Here is an 18,902-nt window from a genome sequence, read left to right on the forward strand (position 1 = left end):
AGATTTTCCAGCGCAATAAAAAGTTTGTTCCAGTTTTTCTTCAAGTTGGTTAAAATTGGGTGTTGTCAAATAATCCGACTTTTCAAATAATGAAAAAAAACTTTTAACTTATAATCGTATAAGCCGAAGATCTTATAACGTATAATCGTATATTTTTATTTTCGTATAAAAACTTATAATGGTACAATTTGAGATCGAAATCCTTACTCAATTATAGCGAATTTTTCTGCAGAAGCAGCTACTACTTAAGTTTTTGTAAGAGAAAGGTTATGTTTGTAGGAAAATTCCAAAATCTTAGAAATTATCACTTTTATGTGGAGAAAGAACAGGTTATGGACAAAGTCCAGTTTTCAGTATTTGGCATTTCGTCCCGTATCAGTTTAACATTCAATTTTTGACTTTTCTCGAAAATTAATCTCCGAGAGAAAAACAAATCTGAGATTTTGGATTTAATCGAAACTGCAGATTGATTGATTGCCTTCTGCATAAGCGTCTACACCCTCTATTATCACACAGAAAGCTTTGATTCTCGGAAATGTCAAATTTTTGATAAGTTGACCGTTTTTTGTACTTTTCTCGCTAACTATCCTGCCAAATCTGATATCATATTTTAATCGAAACAACAGGTTGCTGAAAGCCTACCTTTATAGCTGGCTGTGCCCACTTTGTTTCAGAATTTTTGAAACGTTGACAATTTTTTGGAACCTTTTTGACTTCACGCGAAAAATACCGTGACAGTTTTCAGGTCGTGTTCAATCGAGAAAACCGGTTTTGGAAATATATTCTCTGCTTAAGCAGCCACAACCTGCCTTGCGTAGAATAAAGTTATGGATATTGGAAAGTCTTTTTACCGTTATTTTTTTTTAGAACTTTGACCGTTTTTTGGAAGTTTTTTTATTATTCTTAAAATCAAATCTGAGATGAAAAGTTTAAATGAGGAACCGGTTGCGATAGTTGTTCCTACAGAAACGGCGACTTCTTAGTTTTCCGTAAGAGAAACGTGAACTTCTTGGGAAAATTGATTATCTCAAGATTTTTTACTCTAAGATTTTGGGCAAAGTCCTATTTTTGAAATCACATTTTTTGTGCCGCATTAGTATAGAAAATTCATTCAATATCAAACGCATACTTCCAGCTTTAGCTGCGCCTGTAGTTTTTTTTTAATCCAGACATATGAGAATTTTGGTTGACCTAGTTTTTTTCATTATTTGTTTCTTCTATGCTTGCGTTGTATCGCAAGTGTTACGAAGCTCCGCTTTGCCTCTTTGTGTAAAATTGTAGAATTTTGGTTTGATTTTTGATGATGGTTTTTCGGCTTCATGGTTGTCTGTCGAATTAAGTTTTCGTCAGTTTAGTTTCGTAACTGTGCATACCACATTAGCACCCGTGGATCCTATGTTCACAGTGGTAACAATCTTGCTTGAGATGGCAAAGGCCTGGAGTTCCATGCAAAGATGACAAAGGCCTGAAGTTTTTACGAGTTGAAAATTTTTTTTCTTTATCAGACAATCGTCTTTCTACTTAATTTTTTTGCTCTAGTTTCCATAGAACGGACGGATTTTTGGAGCAGTTCGGGTTTTCGAAAGCTTTTTTGCGAATTTTAGCATTTTTTTATCTAAACATGAGCCCTCATTTATTATTGGTTTTCAAGGTATGGCGTTTTTTATGATGCAAAAGTCTCAATCGAAAAAGCTAATAAATCTCCCGAAATTACCAACCCAATGACGGGGACTTATCAGGTTTAACTCGGCATGCTCGCCTCAAGTCTGAAATTCTCAACTCTATAGTACGGCGTTGTCAAGGTAGAGTTATTCTCAGGAGGCTTATATCTGGCCTTCAAATATGACTGCTCGGCGCCTGAGATATAGTTTTTGAGATATGGTTTTTTCTTAATTTTCAAAACTTTCGAAAATTTAAGTGAAAAAACATAATTCTCAAAATTTATAATTTCGGTCGTTTGTTGGGCTGATATCAGGGTACTGTCAGTAGTTGCAGATATGACCTACATGCATATGATTTCTCAGTCTCTTTAAGTGTTCTCGATATTTCCAAAGTTTCTAAAGATGTTTCTTTGGCGGGGTCTGTTAAGTTACTCTCCGGGGTTGCAGTCCTCCAAAATTGACTGCTCAGATCATGTCAGTCGTCTGGGATCCAACCAGCCATCCATCAATCCGATTCGTTTGGCCATTAATTCTTACATCCATCGATCTTTCCAACAAGATATTCATCTATCCATCTAGACATTAATCCATCTAGCTATCCTTTCATCTAGCCTTCCATCCATTAAGCAATCCAACTGATCCATCTAGTCATCCATCGATATTGTCTTTCATACATCGATCCATCCAACTAGTCATCCGACAACCAGCCATCAAGCTAATTATTCATAAATCAGCTCATTCATTTAGCCATCCATGCATCCAAAAAGCCAGCCATCCATCCATTCAAGTCATTAAATAGTCAAATGATCCATCCATTTATTGATTCTTCTATCAATTCAAATAGCCATTTTTCCATTCATCAAGCCATTCATCTATCCAACTAGTCATCCATCCATCCAACCAGTCATTTTATTCAATCATCCATTCATTCGTTAAGTTAACCAGCCAACGATCTATCAAGCCTCTTATTCATCAAGCCATCCATCCCTCAATTTAGCCATCCATCCATCGATCAATCCAGCTCTCAATCCATCCAATCCATTCAACGAACAAGCCATCCATCAAATTATTAATATATAATGCCATCCATCTATCCATCACGTCATTCAACCAGCTGTCCACTCATCAAGCAATCCATTCAGTCAGATAACTAACAAGTCCATCCATCTGGCCATCCTTGCTAACAAGTCAATCATCCAGTCGTCGGCATATCAAGCTATCCAACTAACTATCCATCTATCCATCAATCCTTTCAGCCCTGCATCAATCCCGCCATCTAAGCATCACCCATTCATTTATACATTTAACCAGGCCTTCATATCATTAAGTCATCTATCTTTTCATCTAGCCATCCAGCCAATGGTATATCTAGACATCCAACCAACCAATCATCTATGTAACCAGTCATCCATCCACCCAAGCAGTCATCCATAAATTCAGCATTCAAGCCATCCATTACTTGAATCAGCCATCCATCCAACCAGTCATTTGGCCATCCATTTGTTCATCTATCCAAGCACCCATGCATTCATTGATCCCTCCGCTCGTCTCGATACTCATATGCATCCATTCAACGGGCCGTCAACTAAACCACCATCAATCTAGCCATCGATTGATCCGTCCAACAAACCATCCAACAGTCTAGCCATATAACTATTCATAGCTCATTCATCTGCCACCCATTAATCTGGCCGTCCATTCATCCATTCTGCCTTCCATGCAACCAGCTATCTATCTACCATTCTAGCCCTCCGCCCAGCCTGCCATCTATCTGTTCATCCAGCGATCCACCCATCTAAGGCAGCCATCTGCAATTGGGCAATCCATCCGGCATCCCACCAGTCATCTATCATCGATCCAGTCGTTCCTCCATCTCGCTATCCGCCATACAGTCGGCCGTCCATCTAAATTTTGAGTGACCCATCTCTCCAACCATCAATCGATCTAAACACATCCATCTAACCATTTAACCAACCAATCAACCCGGCATCTGGTTAATTCAGCCATGCTCTCATCAACACAGGCATCTATCAAAACCGTTATCCATCATGCCACCCATACACCCATCCAGTCAATCCTTCGATCCATCCATCATTCAAGCCATCCATCCGTCCACCCAACCAGCCGTCTAGCCATCCATCTAAACTGTCATCCATGCTTCCATCCATATCAGCTATCCATCCAGCCATCTGTACAAACAGCTAACCAGACATACATCCAAACTCTTTTTCTGTTAAAGATAAACGTTGCCATTTTTCAGGCGCAGATTTAGCTGCAGTGGGCCTGCTAGTTTTCCTTGCATTTCGAAGGTGCATATTTTAACAATTTTTCCCCGTTTTCCATCCTTGGGTTTATTGACACTTTCCTAGACTACTTGTTGGCTTTTTTCTTATTTAAATTCCTTTTGATTCATTGCTCGAACAGTGTAGTTATTTTTCAGTGCCAATATTTTTTCTCGGAATTTTTTTTTATTCGAAAAAATTTTCATTGTTCCGATTTGATGAAGCCAGAGCTTTTAATTTTTTGTCGTTTTTTGTTTTGATAGTCGGCAGGCGCGGATCTGTGGTTTTATTGAGGTGAAGGCAATTTTTTCAAATAAATAGGTCGACCAAATTGAGTCCCTTTTTTGACTAAGTTTTTACGCCAATACTGTTTTAGTCTCTTTTTAGCAGGTGCCGTTTTGAAATTTACCATGAATACGTTTTTTTGAAATACGCAAATATTGTTTTAGGCTCTTTTTAGTAGGAGCCTTTTTGATGATATATGGGTGGCTTATGAAATTTTTTGGGTCAGTCAGCCAAAATGGATGTCTTAAAATAGTACCTTGTTGGTGGTCATGGGGACAATCCTCGAGGAAGGCGTATCTCCACCTTTGAATCCGCCAATGGATGTAGAAAAGCAGTGAATGGAGCCTTGTCTTGAAATTAGTTCAGCAATCAAATTCTTTGAAATCGTGATTTAATCTGGGTAAAAAAGTGTGAAAAAAAACTATTAGTGCCGTTTTTCATAAATGCTTCTTTTGCCTTGTTTTTGTGGTTAGCGCTAGTCAAATGAAGTTTTATGAATAATGAAAAATGTGTTACAGAATGGCGTGGTTTTGCCTACTCTTGAAGTTCCTCGCAGATTTGTACAATCAATTTTTTCGCCTGAAAACTGGCCCCGCTTTTCCCTGTGTATACACGTTTGAATTGCATGTGAATTATTGGAATGTTTTCGTGTTGTAGTGATTGTATTGAGGAGGTGTGTGGGCAGTATGGTGTGCTGCAGTGTTCCCTGTTGCGCACCCTCTGCTCCAAAGTGGGAGTGCAGCTGAAGCTGAGGAACTACGACTTCCTCTCAACAATTTCGCCCACTTTCCGTTCCTCAGATATACTCAATCTGTTTCCCATTGTCAAACATGTGCTGCCCAAAGCCAACGAAGGCTTGAAGCTCCTCAACAAGGGACAACACTGCATACAACAAGGTACGGTCACCTGTAAATACTGCTTAGGATTACACTTAAGCTCTAGAATTACACAAAATTCTACACCAAAATGTATATTTGCTAGGAAACTAGGCTTCCGAGAATCTTGTCTTGTAACCGAGGAAGCTAGCTTTTATGCGTTCTGCTGCCAATTTAGTGTAATGATGAAGCACCCTGCATAAGTTTTTAAAGATCCGGCCTCGATTATTGCCAAGGAATATACTTTTTGCAAACTTGAATTCTTCGGCCTTAAATAAAGTTCGGACATTACGTGGGCAAACTGAATTTTGATTGCTGATTCTTTAAGCTGATTCTGCAACATACTGAAAACGGTTTTGTCGTAGAATCCACAAGGCGATTTTTTGATATTTTGACATCCACAGACATGGTCAAATTTTGAGTCAGCTCGAAATGCCAAGTTTATTTCTTTGATAATTTCGGTTTTTTGCGGATTCTGCAGCAGAACAGAAGTACCCAAAAGCTTACTTCACAAGTATTTGTTTGTAGAACCCGCGAAATTTGGTTATCGCAAGTTGGACCATTTTACACATGCAGAGCGTAGCGTCTTATTACGGTGTCATTTTTTTCAACTTGAGTCGCAAATGAAAGTGCTTATAAAGAAGTTACAGAGAGTTATTTACCCTTGCGGTAAACAAGGGTATTGCAATCGTGTACTAGATTTTTTCCCGTAAATAACTTTAGGCACAGAATGTCAAATGTGTAGGAAAGGTAAATTTCAGACATTCTCAATTTCTTGAAAATTCAAATAAAACTGCCTTCATTTAGGTAGTAAATTGGTGTAGTTCGTTTCCGGTGTTAGTCAGAGGGTATTGCAATCGTGTACTAGATTTTTTCCCGTAAATAACTTTAGGCACAGAATGTCAAATGTGTAGGAAAGGTAAATTTCAGACATTCTCAATTTCTTGAAAATTCAAATAAAACTGCCTTCATTTAGGTAGTAAATTGGTGTAGTTCGTTTCCGGTGTTAGTCAAAGTGTTGATTTTTTTTCGAATTCGCGGTTTTTGGACTAGTTTCCGTTGGTTTATTTCCCGTTTTTCAACATGAAAGTTGTTTTATTAAGCATAGATTTTTTTTGATTTTGATTTTTTTACTCTTGTTGAAAGTTTGTAACTTTGCTCTTGATTAAACGGTTTCAGCTTGCGTTGTGAACTTATATTGCGTTGTTGCGAGGGCAAAAATTTCTGTTCGAGCAAGTGTCTTGAAATCGGAAACAAGACTTGTTCCAGTTAAGAACTTTTCGTACACGTTTTAACTTTTCAACTTGCTTTTTTATTAAATGTTCAAATGCTCCAGGTTCCTTCCCACTTGGCCTAGTGTTAGCGCCCGTCGACTTTATACCCTAAGGACTGTGAACGTAGTGAATGCTCATATATTAAAGGTCGCAAAATTATAAAGGTCGCTCAAAAACTTGATCGACGTCTACTTTCGAAACTGGAATTTATTATTCAGCGGAATAAAAAAAGGTTTACTTATTGATCCAGTGTTCTCAATTTGGGTTATTTTTATCAAAAAAGTTTCAATCATAAGTTATTCTAGAAATTCAAAGAGCAGTCTGTTTTTTTCCTGTTTCGTTGGGTTCAGACTCTTTCCTGACTGTCTGTTGGCTATGTCCAGAAAATGTCAATCATAATATGCTCTTTGAAGTCAGGGAGTTATAAGGTTATATGTATTTTTTCAGGTACTTGATTCAAAGTTAGTTTTACGCAATTGTTTTGCTTTTTAGTAATTTATTGAAATTCTAGGACTTTTTTGCCATTTCGTTACAGCTTGTCTCTGTGATTAGATTTTTCAGTGATCGCTGGGTCAAATTTATTACTATAGTTAACGTCTGATGCGTAGGTCTGTTGCGTCCGGGCTGTGAGTTGATCACGGAGTCGCTGCATCTGTTGAACCACGTGTACGGTCCCATCCACAGTGAGATTGCATTGTGTCTGAAACTGCTAGCCCATCTGAACTACATCCTGGGAGACCCTTTGGAGGCCATCTCACATCAACACAAGGCCATCATGATGTACGAGCGGTGTGGTGGATACGACTGCATGCAGACCACCTCTGAGTACCTACGTATGGCGCTCTACTGCTTCTGCTCCGAACAGCCCCACAGTGCCCTTTATCTGCTGCACAGAGCCAGATACCTGATGTGTGTGGCCACTGGAGAAGATCACCCCGAAGTGGCCACGGTGGACACTAACATAGGTCTGGTGCTGCACTCGCTGCAGAAGTTCGACCAGGCGCTCCTCTTCCTCCACAATGCGCTGACTCTGAACGAGACACACTGTGGCGCCATGTCCCTTAAGACTGCCCTGTCACACCACCTGAAGGCGTGTGTGGCCTCCTGCCAAGGAGACTTCCGATCCGCTCTGCAGTACGAGAAGGAGGCATTCAACATCTACAAAACGGAGGTCTGTGTCCGTTCTTTGGACTTTTCATTCACTAATAAGTAGATCATGTACTTATAGATACTACTAGTAGACAATACGCCATAAGCACGCACCCTCTCGCGCCAAATAAAGTCATTACATTTTGACTGTCGAGGATTTGCTGTCATGTTTTTGTTTTGTTTTGTGGTGTAGCTGGGAGAGGAGAATGAGAAGACGCGGGAGAGTAGTGAGCTATTGAAGCACTTGACGAGTCAGGCGGTGGCACTGCAGCGCAAGATCAACCAGTTTTCCAAGAGTGCCTCTGCCTCCCTGGCCAATGCAGCACTTCCCGCACTCTTCATCACCCAGCCGACTCACAAGGGAGTGCTGGAGATGCTCAACGTCATCAATGGGTTCTTCTTCTTCCACCTCAAGTACAAGCAAACATTATGCTATACACAATGAAGATAGCATACCAATCTGCTATCTTTTGTCCCGCTCGCACTTTTTTTTTTAGCTTGGTGGCTGAACTACAACCCACGGCACCCCCAATCAGTTTCAATTCAAATAAACATAAAACAATGGTCATTTGAAAACCCATCTCAATTTGGACATTTTGTTGGGGGCAAACTTTTGTCACGCTCCTTCTTGGTTTTGGTAGGGGGCAACCAGTTATTTTTGTTTGGTTTGACTCACTGCTGAGAAAATAAATAAATTAGTTTGCACCTAATATCGAACCTCACTTAAGTTGCTGCTCTTCAGGAAAGAGGATAGCGAAGATGAGATATTATCAGAAGTGTCAAAGGGTGGCAAAAGTGGCGCACGCAGGACAAGTTGTGACAAAAAGCAGAAATCGACAGCACCATCTTCGTCAGGCAGAAAGAACTCGTCTGAAAACAGCAGTCAATTGAGTGCTAACTGTAAGACGGCCCAAGTGGTAGTGGAGCACAGTCAGGACAATGGTGATGCAGGACATCAGACGCTGCCATGGACCAAATCGGGGGACGGCTGCGGCGGCGTGTCATCGGACGACCAGATTCACCATAAGAGTGACAATGTCATCACAACAGAAGCAGAAGTCAGCACTAGCAGTGGGGGTGGGGATAGGACCATGAGCAGCAGCAGGGGCAGTAATGTCAGTGAGAGCCGGAAGGAAACGGAGGATCATTGCAGTAGTGGGGGAGATCACGACTCCTCTAGTGGAGAACACCATGTGACAGCGGAGCCACTGGATTGACGCCAAAACTGCATCCACAACAGGCGAGTCAGGCATACATCCACAGGAACATGCACACTCACTCAGTTCTTTTCAGACACAATGTGTGAGAGAACACGTTGGACCTTGACAGACCTTGCAAGATAAATTTAAGTGCCAAACTTCAATTTTCAGTTTCCGACATGTAGTTTGGATTGAAAATTGTCAATTGTAGATTTCAATCATGTCTTTATTTGTTTTTGCTTCCAGAAGCAGAACTAAAAAGTTGTTCTAGTAAACGGAACTAGATACTGTCATAAAACGACCAACTCTTTTTTTACAATTGTGTGCGAGTTAGTCATTTTTGTGAGCAAAAACACGAATTAATATGAGATTCAAAAGTGGATTTAGGTTTTGCTCGGGATAAAAAACAATAGTTTTTGACCCAGTTTTCTCATGAATTATTTGTCTAAAAAGTGTAAAAAGTTTTGTTGGAATTCCTTTTATGGGTGTGCTTGACTCCTGGTGAAGTTTTGAGTTACGATCAAAGGACTTCTTGTGGTAAGTTTTAATATTGGAAATACAAATTGGAGCTTAATTACACAAGCAATGCTTGTTTTATAGTATGAATTATTTTTTTTACCAACCTAAGTCGCAAATATTGATGCGATAACATGTGTTCATTTCGAAAGTGTTAATTTTGATCAATAACCAGCTATTAAGTACAGCCAATGCTAAGGATATTAACACATACTATTATTGTTCCGACTTTCGTAACGAAATAAGCGGAATATTTGTGCACGGGGTGGTTTTTTCTTCCGACAAATTTCGACTTTTTAACTAGCCATTTTTGACGGGATTTTTTGTATTATTCAAAAATTATCATTGTCCTGAGCTTAATTTGGAAAGATATTTCACCTGTGATCATTTTTCCTAAAGTTATGGAGATTTAAAAATTGCCATTTTGGCTAATTTGAGACAATTGACGCGCGATATATTTCGCGCTATTAACGCGTAAGCGGATATTTTATCTGTCATAGAAATCGTTCCGAATTGGTTGAAGGACGCTTATTTGCCGTAATTGATTTGTTACTAGGAGTGAAATATATCACTTTTAACTTAATATGGCGTGTGGGGGGATAATTTCCATAGACTGTTGTTTAAATTGAGGCATGTTAGTGGGTAAATTTCTTTTCTATCAAATTGGCTGGTACTGCTAATGCTTCATAATTGGCGTGCGTGATTTACGAAATTTTGTAGGCTCAAAGTTACTCATTCAGTTTTTCCCAGTAGCGTCATCGGTCATGTTTTTGCTTGTTTATGCGAAGTGCAACTTCGCCAATGTGTTTTGAAATTGGTCTTGTAGTGAGTACTCTTATATAGGTCTTGCTGATTTTTTTTCAGGAAAAAGTCTTAAAGTCTTTTCATACTCCTGGGAGAGAAAGAGTCTTGTAAACGAGAAATAGTCTTGTTCTTTAAACAACTTTTTTTACAAATGTGTACGTATGTGTCTTTGAGCGTTTCTAATTTTTTTTCTTTTAACACTTGCAATAGTGTGTGTTTTGTAATCGGATACTAGATTTTTTTTACCATGAATAACTTGTTCAAAGGTTTTTACACTTGCGAGATTCCGAGCGTAGTGTATTAGTTTGAACCTACTTTTTTCCAACGTAACTCGCAAACAAAAAAGCTCTTTTGGTGGTGCTTTTGCTATAATCACGATCTGTAGCTTTGGAAATTTCAATGCAATTGTTCTCTGCTTCACGTGTGGCCAGTGTTTGCCGATTGTTTGCGATATACCCATGTTTCGATTTTTTCTGAACAACGTTTTCGACTATAAGTTGCTGTTGTTTTTTTTGTCGGCTTGCCTGTCCTGCAATATTTGATGTTTTTCAAATGGCGGCGTTCAACAGTGACGAAGTGCAACTTTGCCAAAACTGAAAAGGAACTGCCGAAAATTGATCATTTTTGTAACTTTTGAATTCCGCCTGTAAATTATAGGCAACTGTGCGTAAAAACTGTTTCCTTAGGGAAACACGATAGGAAAGTTTCACAAAGCCTGAATTATTAGATTATTCACCAAAAACTGTAGTACCGTGCTTGGGGAACTTTTGTTCGGTTAACATGCGGCATCAATTAAAATTAATATGTGGCAAGTTTTTGTCTTCATTTCCCTCAAATTTGGGTTAAACACTTGTCAGGGAATCGTGACGAGTAAAAATGGTTTTCATAATTTTTCCGCATCGTTGAACATTAACTTTTTCGTCACTGATGCACTGCCTCAGTACACTTTTGAGCAGCTGACTTTCAAACCACAATTGATGATGATGACATCGATTTGCGAAATTCAAGACGTTAACTTGGCCGATAATAGGATTGGAATGCTAGTCATTGCTCAACATCTTTAATATTTTGTGAATGCGTAGTGCATATTTATTAACTTGAAGTAGATGCGTCAGTTTTCTTTCGTCAGTGCAGATTATTGATTGAAATATCGAATTGAAGCATCTTGCCGGTATTGATGATTACCCTTGCAATAAGCAAAGAATTGCAATCGGGCAGTTGTCTTTTTCCGTTAATAACTTCGTTCACACTATCTCCAATTTATGATATCCATTTCTAGCCCAGTTGTATGTTTTGATTTTTGTCGATTTTATAGATTCGGTTTGTTTTTTTGTCGGTTTACTTGCCATGTGTTTTGTTTTAGTATTTTTTCTCTTAATTTTTTAGGCATGCGAACTAATTAGGTCATGACAAACATATTTGGTCTTCATATTTAACCTTGTAAAACCCCTCGTTACACCATAAAATCGATGCTTATGTGAGGAGGGGGAGGAAAAGTAGCCTCTTTTGTTCTTGAATATTTTGTCTACGGAGATATGTGGCGAGTGTCGCACGAGATTCAGGGGTGTGATTCTTTCTAGCTGAAGTTTTTGAAATTAAATGAATTTTCGTGTTTTTTTTTTCATTTTCTTTACGGGTGCTTTTTTATTGTTATCTTTTTTTGTTGTGATCCAGCGCTATTAAACTTGCAAATTAACTTCATATTCAATAAGTTTGGTTTAATTGGGTTATTTTCATAAGCCTTTGGATTTTTTCAGATTTTTTTTACAAAATCTTTGTTGAAATTGTTTCAAACTTTTGCATACATTTCTAAGAGTCAGTGAACGTAATGAATACTCTTTTATAGGCAAACTTCATTATCGAAAAGCAAAAGGGTAAAGGTCACGAAAACGTGGACGACTTTTAGTTTCGAAAGTGGATCATATTTTTATGATTTTCCAGCTGAATAAAAAAAATTATCCACTTTGCTCAAATTGAGTAAATTTATCAAAGTGTTTGGATGTCTATACTTGGAACTTTTTCTGAGTTGTTGCTCAGTGGATTGATGTGCACGTAGTTTTGACCCATGCGATTTTTTGCTAGCGGTTAGAAAGCGTTATCATTTCGGAACATAGACATTCTCGTGTTTATCTGCTTTATTGGTAGCTAGTGCGCTCTTAAACAATCTCCTTAGCGATTACCTTAATTAGGCCATATTTTTTTGAACAATGATACTAGCTGGTTAAAGGCTTTGAATGGTAAAAGTGAAACATCAGATCGAGTTTCGGCGGTCCGATAGTCGAAATTGCGAAACGATAAGAATTTCACTCCTAGTTTATTTTTTCTCTAGTTGAATATAGCAGGTACAAAGCCTGAATTATTAGATTATTCACCAAAAACTGTAGTGCCGTGCTTGGGTAACTTTTGTTCCGTTAACATGCGGCATCAATTAAAATTAATATGTGGGAAGTTATTGTCTTCATTTCCCTCAAATTTGGGTTAAACACTTGTCAGGAATTGTGACGAGTAAAAATGGTTTTCATAATTTTTGCACTCTTCAAATTTCAGCGATTCTCCGCATCGTTGAACATTGATTTTTTTCGTCACTGATGCGCTGCCTCAATCTAGCACACTTTTGAGCAGCAAAAAAAGGGGTGTATAAACCACAATTGATGATGATGACATCGATTTGCGAAATTCAAGACGTTAATTTGGCCGATAATAGGATTGGAATGCTAGTCATTGCTCAACATCTTTAATATTTTGTGAATGCGTAGTGCATATTTTTTAACTTGAAGTAGATGCGTCAGTTTTCTTTCGTCAGTGCAGATTATTGATTGAAATATCGAATTGAAGCATCTAGCCGGTATTGATGATTACCCTTGCAGTAAGCAAGGAATTGCAATCGGGCAGTTGTCTTTTTCCGTTAATAACTTCGTTCACACGATCTCCAATTTATGATATCCATTTCTAGCCCATTTGTATGTTTGGTTTTTGTCGGTTTTATTGATTCGGTTTGTTTCTTCGTCGGTTTACTTGCCATGTGTTTTGTTTTAGTAACTTTTCTCTTAATTTTTTAGGCATGCAAACTAATTAGGTCATGACAAACATATTTGGTCTTCATATTTAACCTTGTAAAACCCCTCGTTACACCATAAAATCGATGCTTATGTGAGGAGGGGGAGGAAAAGGAGCCTCTTTTGTTCTTGAATATTTTGTCTACGGAGATATGTGGCGAGTGTCGCACGAGATTCAGGGGTGTGATTCTTTCTAGCTGAAGTTTTTGAAATTAAATGAATTTTCGTGTTTTTTTTTTCATTTTCTTTACGGGTGCTTTTTTATTGTTATCTTTTTTTTGTTGTGATCCAGCGCTATTAAACTTGCAAATTAACTTCATATTCAATAAGTTTGGTTTAATTGGGTTATTTTCATAAGCCTTTGGATTTTTTCAGATTTTTTTTACAAAATCTTTGTTGAAATTGTTTCAAACTTTTGCATACATTTCTAAGAGTCAGTGAACGTAGTGAATACTCTTTTATAGGCAAACTTCATTATCGAAAAGCAAAAGGGTAAAGGTCACGAAAACGTGGACGACTTTTAGTTTCGAAAGTGGATCATATTTTTATGATTTTCCAGCTGAATAAAAAAAATTATCCACTTTGCTCAAATTGAGTAAATTTATCAAAGTGTTTGGATGTCTATGCTTGGAACTTTTTCTGAGTTGTTGCTCAGTGGATTGATGTGCACGTAGTTTTGACCCATGCGATTTTTTGCTAGCGGTTAGAAAGCGTTATCATTTCGGAACATAGACATTCTCGTGTTTATCTGCTTTATTGGTAGCTAGTGCGCTCTTAAACAATCTCCTTAGCGATTACCTTAATTAGGCCATATTTTTTTGAACAATGATACTAGCTGGTTAAAGGCTTTGAATGGTAAAAGTGAAACATCAGATCGAGTTTCGGCGGTCCGATAGTCGAAATTGCGAAACGATAAGAATTTCACTCCTAGTTTATTTTTTCTCTAGTTGAATATAGCAGGTACAAAGCCTGAATTATTAGATTATTCACCAAAAACTGTAGTGCCGTGCTTGGGTAACTTTTGTTCCGTTAACATGCGGCATCAATTAAAATTAATATGTGGGAAGTTATTGTCTTCATTTCCCTCAAATTTGGGTTAAACACTTGTCAGGAATTGTGACGAGTAAAAATGGTTTTCATAATTTTTGCACTCTTCAAATTTCAGCGATTCTCCGCATCGTTGAACATTGATTTTTGACCCATGCGATTTTTTGCTAGCGGTTAGAAAGCGTTATCATTTCGGAACATAGACATTCTCGTGTTTATCTGCTTTATTGGTAGCTAGTGCGCTCTTAAACAATCTCCTTAGCGATTACCTTAATTAGGCCATATTTTTTTGAACAATGATACTAGCTGGTTAAAGGCTTTGAATGGTAAAAGTGAAACATCAGATCAGAACATGGTTACTTGGTACGTTCAATGGGACAAGTACTGAGGCAATTGCATGTATGACTGGTTCATTCAAGATGTGATTTGCTTTAGATCGTTTAAGAGTGGACTTGCCGCTATTTACCGGTGATGCAGCTGAAGGTGGCCACCACTCACAGGCACGCTCAGAGTCTTTCTCTCGTCCTCACCTGTCACCTGCCTACACTCTTAGCTACAGTTTCTCAGGCCAAAACTTCAGAATAAGACTTAACCCACTTTATTATATCTTTGATTCTCTTCTATCTCAAACTTGTATTCTTGCCGCTCTTTCTTCATATTCTCTGCTATTTTTTAAATGCGTGTATTTGCATTAGCTAGTCCTAATTCGACTTTGTTCAAACGAGACGCGATTGAATCATGGCTCTAATCGGTTCTCAAAATAACCACAAATAAGTGTTAACAAGATAAAAATTGAACAAGGACTAATTTTTGATGCACTATTGGTGGTGAAATTAGTCTCCTTCTCAGATATGAAAGAGTCAAGTCAGGTATCGGAGCCTTGGTAACCAATCAACAACCACGAAGAGGGAACATGTTATATATTTGTATGCATATTCTTATATTTTCCTTCATCCATGGTGCTGTTGAGAGCACAGTTTGTAATCTAGAACTGTTTCTTTGTAATATATTGGACTCAATATAACACATTAATATATATTTTGATATTTTCTAGTCGTGCATTTTAACTAATACTGCCTTAATATGTGCTATTAACAGAACGAACTGGCTCCAAATGTGGCGCCTTATTATGGCTCCAATTGCGAATTTAAGTAATTTTTGGATGCCAGACTGGTTCCTGATACTCAATCTATTCAATGGACCAGTTCCATACATCTACAAAATGGAGATTTCTATCTGAAAAAAAAACATTAAAATACTGCCAGAAAGGTTATCAAAAGATAATGTATGGGGCTGATCATTTATTGTTGCTCTACAATATTTGAAATTGGTTGTATGGAAACAAAATAGCTTCCTTTTATCGCCCGATTGTATATCGAGGCCAAATGAAGTGGATATGCATGGTATTGCATACCACGACATATATAAGTGTCAAACACATTGAATTTAACATTCACAGCTAATCAGGGTTGCGGAGAAATTGATAGGTTGACGGGAACATTGTTCTAAAAAACCAATCGCCTTTACAATCTTTTGCGTAATTTTTAACAGATCACATCTTACAACAATTAAAATACTTCGTAGACAAAACTTATGCCATGTATCTCGATTAGTTCGCTAATCAATTCTTCTGAACCCCTGCAGCCAATCACGCCGTTTTACATTAAGGATGTCACGAGGAAGAATGTCAAATATTGTTCCGACCATTTGAAAAATGTGGAGCAACTTAGTATTTGAAACTAGAAATAGTTCACGTTTTTTTGTGAACTTTAATTTTGCTGGAATAAAATTAGTTTTTCTTTTGACGCCTTTTTGGGAATCATTTTTCTTTCTCATTTGTTTAGCAGATTGGATTCTGTTTTGTTTTGTTAGGCAGATTGGATTTATTTTGTCTTATCTGTTTTTATGGAAGGGTGTTTTAGTTTCGCTTTGAGAGCTATAATTTTCTCCCCCATTCTCAAATGTCACTTGCGCTTCTTCCGATAGTTTTTTGAGGCCTGAGTGTAGCGGCTAAAATTTTTGAAACAGCGTGCTCGCATTTAAACAATTTTTTTTGTTTTTGTTTTCATCTCTTTTTATAATGACTCGCCGGGTCCAATCATTGTTTTTTCAATTTTCTGCACATTCTACACTGAAACAAGGATATTTTTCGTTGATCTTTTTGCTTTCGTGGAATCCATAGACAAACAGCTGTAACATTGTAGCTTCTAATGCTATTGCAATAAAGGTATTGAAGACGTATCGGTTTTGTTTACATCAAATTTGATCTGCGGTTTGAAATTTGATTACAGTTTAAGTTCCATTCAACTGCTAAAAGAGACGCTTTGCGTTTACAAAGCCGCAAGGGCTGAAAAAATGATCGTTGAAAAGATTGCCTCCAGATTTCACCGCCATACCGGAACTTCTGTTTTTCTAGAACAGCTCGGCTTCGTGAAAATTCAAAACATTCAGCAGCATTTTTTCATAATGTTCAACGTATATTACTTTTGCAATTCAAATTTGACCGAGCTTCAAATGATTAATCTAGAATCGATGAAGTTTGATCAGAGAACGTTGAAACCAGATAGATTTTTCGTTGAGCTTCAAACAACGGTAAAGCAATCATTACCATATCTAGCCCTATCCCAGTCGCTCCAGCAGCTAAAGGTGGGACGGTTGAACCAAAGCGAGTTGCAAGAGAAGCCGAAGCAAACGACGAATGATAAAATTTTGCATTTCAAGAAAAAAAAACGTTTTTCGGATTTTTGAAAAAACTATTTTGTACTCAGACTAAAGCTTCTTGAACAGCCACCCAACCCAAAAATGATCAATTTCTGCACCCTAGTGAGCCAAATGCTAGTTTTTAACGGCTTTTTTCCCTCGGACACTAACTCGACACAGCTTTAATGTATCTCCAGTCCAACCAAACACAAAACGCACTTACTAAAATCACTTCAACCCAGAAACTATTGAAAATGCGCATTGACAAATAGTCGAAAAACATGGCTTATGATACAGAAAGCCACAACACAAATCAGTCAACAGCGATTAGTGGAACAATTTTTTGTCCGCGGCAACGAGGATACAATCCAAAATTCCGAGATCAGGGATTTCAAAAATTGGATCAAACATCAGAATAACTATAAACAATTTATTCAGCCATCTGAAGTTTGCAGTATGGCCAACACCCAATAGAATGCTCAAGTTTAAGTTGAGTTTAATTGAAGCTATCCAAGTGCTCGTTTTTCACTTGAAAAATCTGATTATTTAAGAATTGAGTGTAGAGTGCATCTTCAATTTATTTGATCAATTGGCATAGTGCGAAAGAACTTTTTTGCTAACTTTCCCTTGCATACAAAAACAAATTTGAAATCATGAAGCATGTAAAATTGCTCCGTTCGCTTGATGTTGCAGCTTATTTGTTGTGATTGGACTTAACGCTCACCCTGTAGAAGGTCAAATTGTTCTTACTTTGAAAAAACGGTAACCTCCAAAATCGAGATGAAAATTTGCTGTCCTTAAATTTCAAAAACACTGCAATTTAAATAAGAATTAATCAATATATAAACTAAGAAACTTGCTTATGTTTTCAAGACATTCAGCACGTAATTATGCTTTTGCAATAGCTCAAATTTTAAAAACAAAGTTATGAAAACAATTGTTTGGTAGAAGAATTTCATTTCTCGAATACAAGACTCTTTCTCTCGTAAGTGTTTCTAGTTTGAGGCTGATTGACTGAAATTGTGATTTGAACTATCTCTTATTAGGCTTACGTATTCGCTTTTTTTATGAAGTACTATTTTGACCTGAGTGTCTGACATAAATTGTTATAGGAGTAAAAATTCAGTATTTAAATTGCTGCTTTGATGTTATCCACCTAACAGATTTCTTCAAGTTTTCGAACTTAAATTTGTCAGGTCTTTTTCTGGAATTTTTTACACTCAGCAAAAAAATCAATAATTAAAAATTGTTCCTTTTTGAATAAAAAATTTATCCATGAATTAGATTGAAATTAGTAATGAAAGAAATGAAGATCACTGTTTCAATTACACGTACATCGTTTTTTAAACAGCTACTTGATTCAGTCAACAGACCAGCAACAAAATTATATTGACGCATTAGCAAACAGCTTTATTAACGAAATTTTGACAGCTCATTTTTCTTGTCCCGATCTTTCGAGAAATAAAATTTTTTTTGTAAATGTTCAGTTTTTGATTTATTTAAAACAGCCACTTTGCACTCTAAGAAGCAGCACAGGGGATCAATTGTGATTTTATATTAAAACCTTTTATCCTATCTTTTGGATTTGAAAAAAAATCGGTTCACACTTATTTGGCCAATTTTGCAGGTAAGGCTGACCTCTCACTTCAATTCGACTACAATTAAAAAGCTGTTTTACCACGTAGCACTTCTCAATTTCTTAATCAGTGACAAAAGTCAGTTATTTTTAACAAAAAGAACTGGTAAATTTGGTAATTTTTGGATCTTGTACTGGTAAATGCAATGTATTCGATACCAAAATTCAGTAATTTTTTTTGTTCTTGGAGTTTCACTTCAAACTTACTATAGCGTTTTTTTCTTAAAATGTATTAAAAAAGGTATCAGACTTTATGATAAAATCAAACAGAATTATACAAAAATAGAGATTCCAGAAGTTATCTATCATTTTTTTGTCTCAAATTACAAAACCTGCCGTTTGTTTGATTGGTGGGCATAGTGAGAAAAAAGTGAGAACTTCTGAAGCATGTTATTTTGCCAGGCTAAACAGTGCACTG

At 37.3% G+C, this 18,902-nt stretch overlaps 1 protein-coding gene across 1 annotated transcript in view; it reads left to right on the forward strand.

Moving 5' to 3' along the window:
• LOC134842886 (clustered mitochondria protein homolog) overlaps positions 1-15,689 on the forward strand; it is a 62,614-nt gene extending 46,925 nt beyond the window's left edge. The window contains exons 12-16 of the mRNA XM_063859394.1: positions 4,886-5,124; positions 6,986-7,548; positions 7,720-7,940; positions 8,269-8,766; positions 14,584-15,689. Coding sequence (XP_063715464.1) covers positions 4,886-5,124; positions 6,986-7,548; positions 7,720-7,940; positions 8,269-8,743 — 1,498 coding nt within the window. The 3' untranslated portion in view covers positions 8,744-8,766; positions 14,584-15,689. The remainder of the gene's footprint in view (positions 1-4,885; positions 5,125-6,985; positions 7,549-7,719; positions 7,941-8,268; positions 8,767-14,583) is intronic.
• Positions 15,690-18,902: the final 3,213 nt, after the last annotated feature.

This window comes from Symsagittifera roscoffensis, chromosome 3 (genome assembly GCF_963678635.1).
Source record: "Symsagittifera roscoffensis chromosome 3, txSymRosc1.1, whole genome shotgun sequence".
NCBI classification, from domain to species: domain Eukaryota; kingdom Metazoa; phylum Xenacoelomorpha; order Acoela; family Convolutidae; genus Symsagittifera; species Symsagittifera roscoffensis.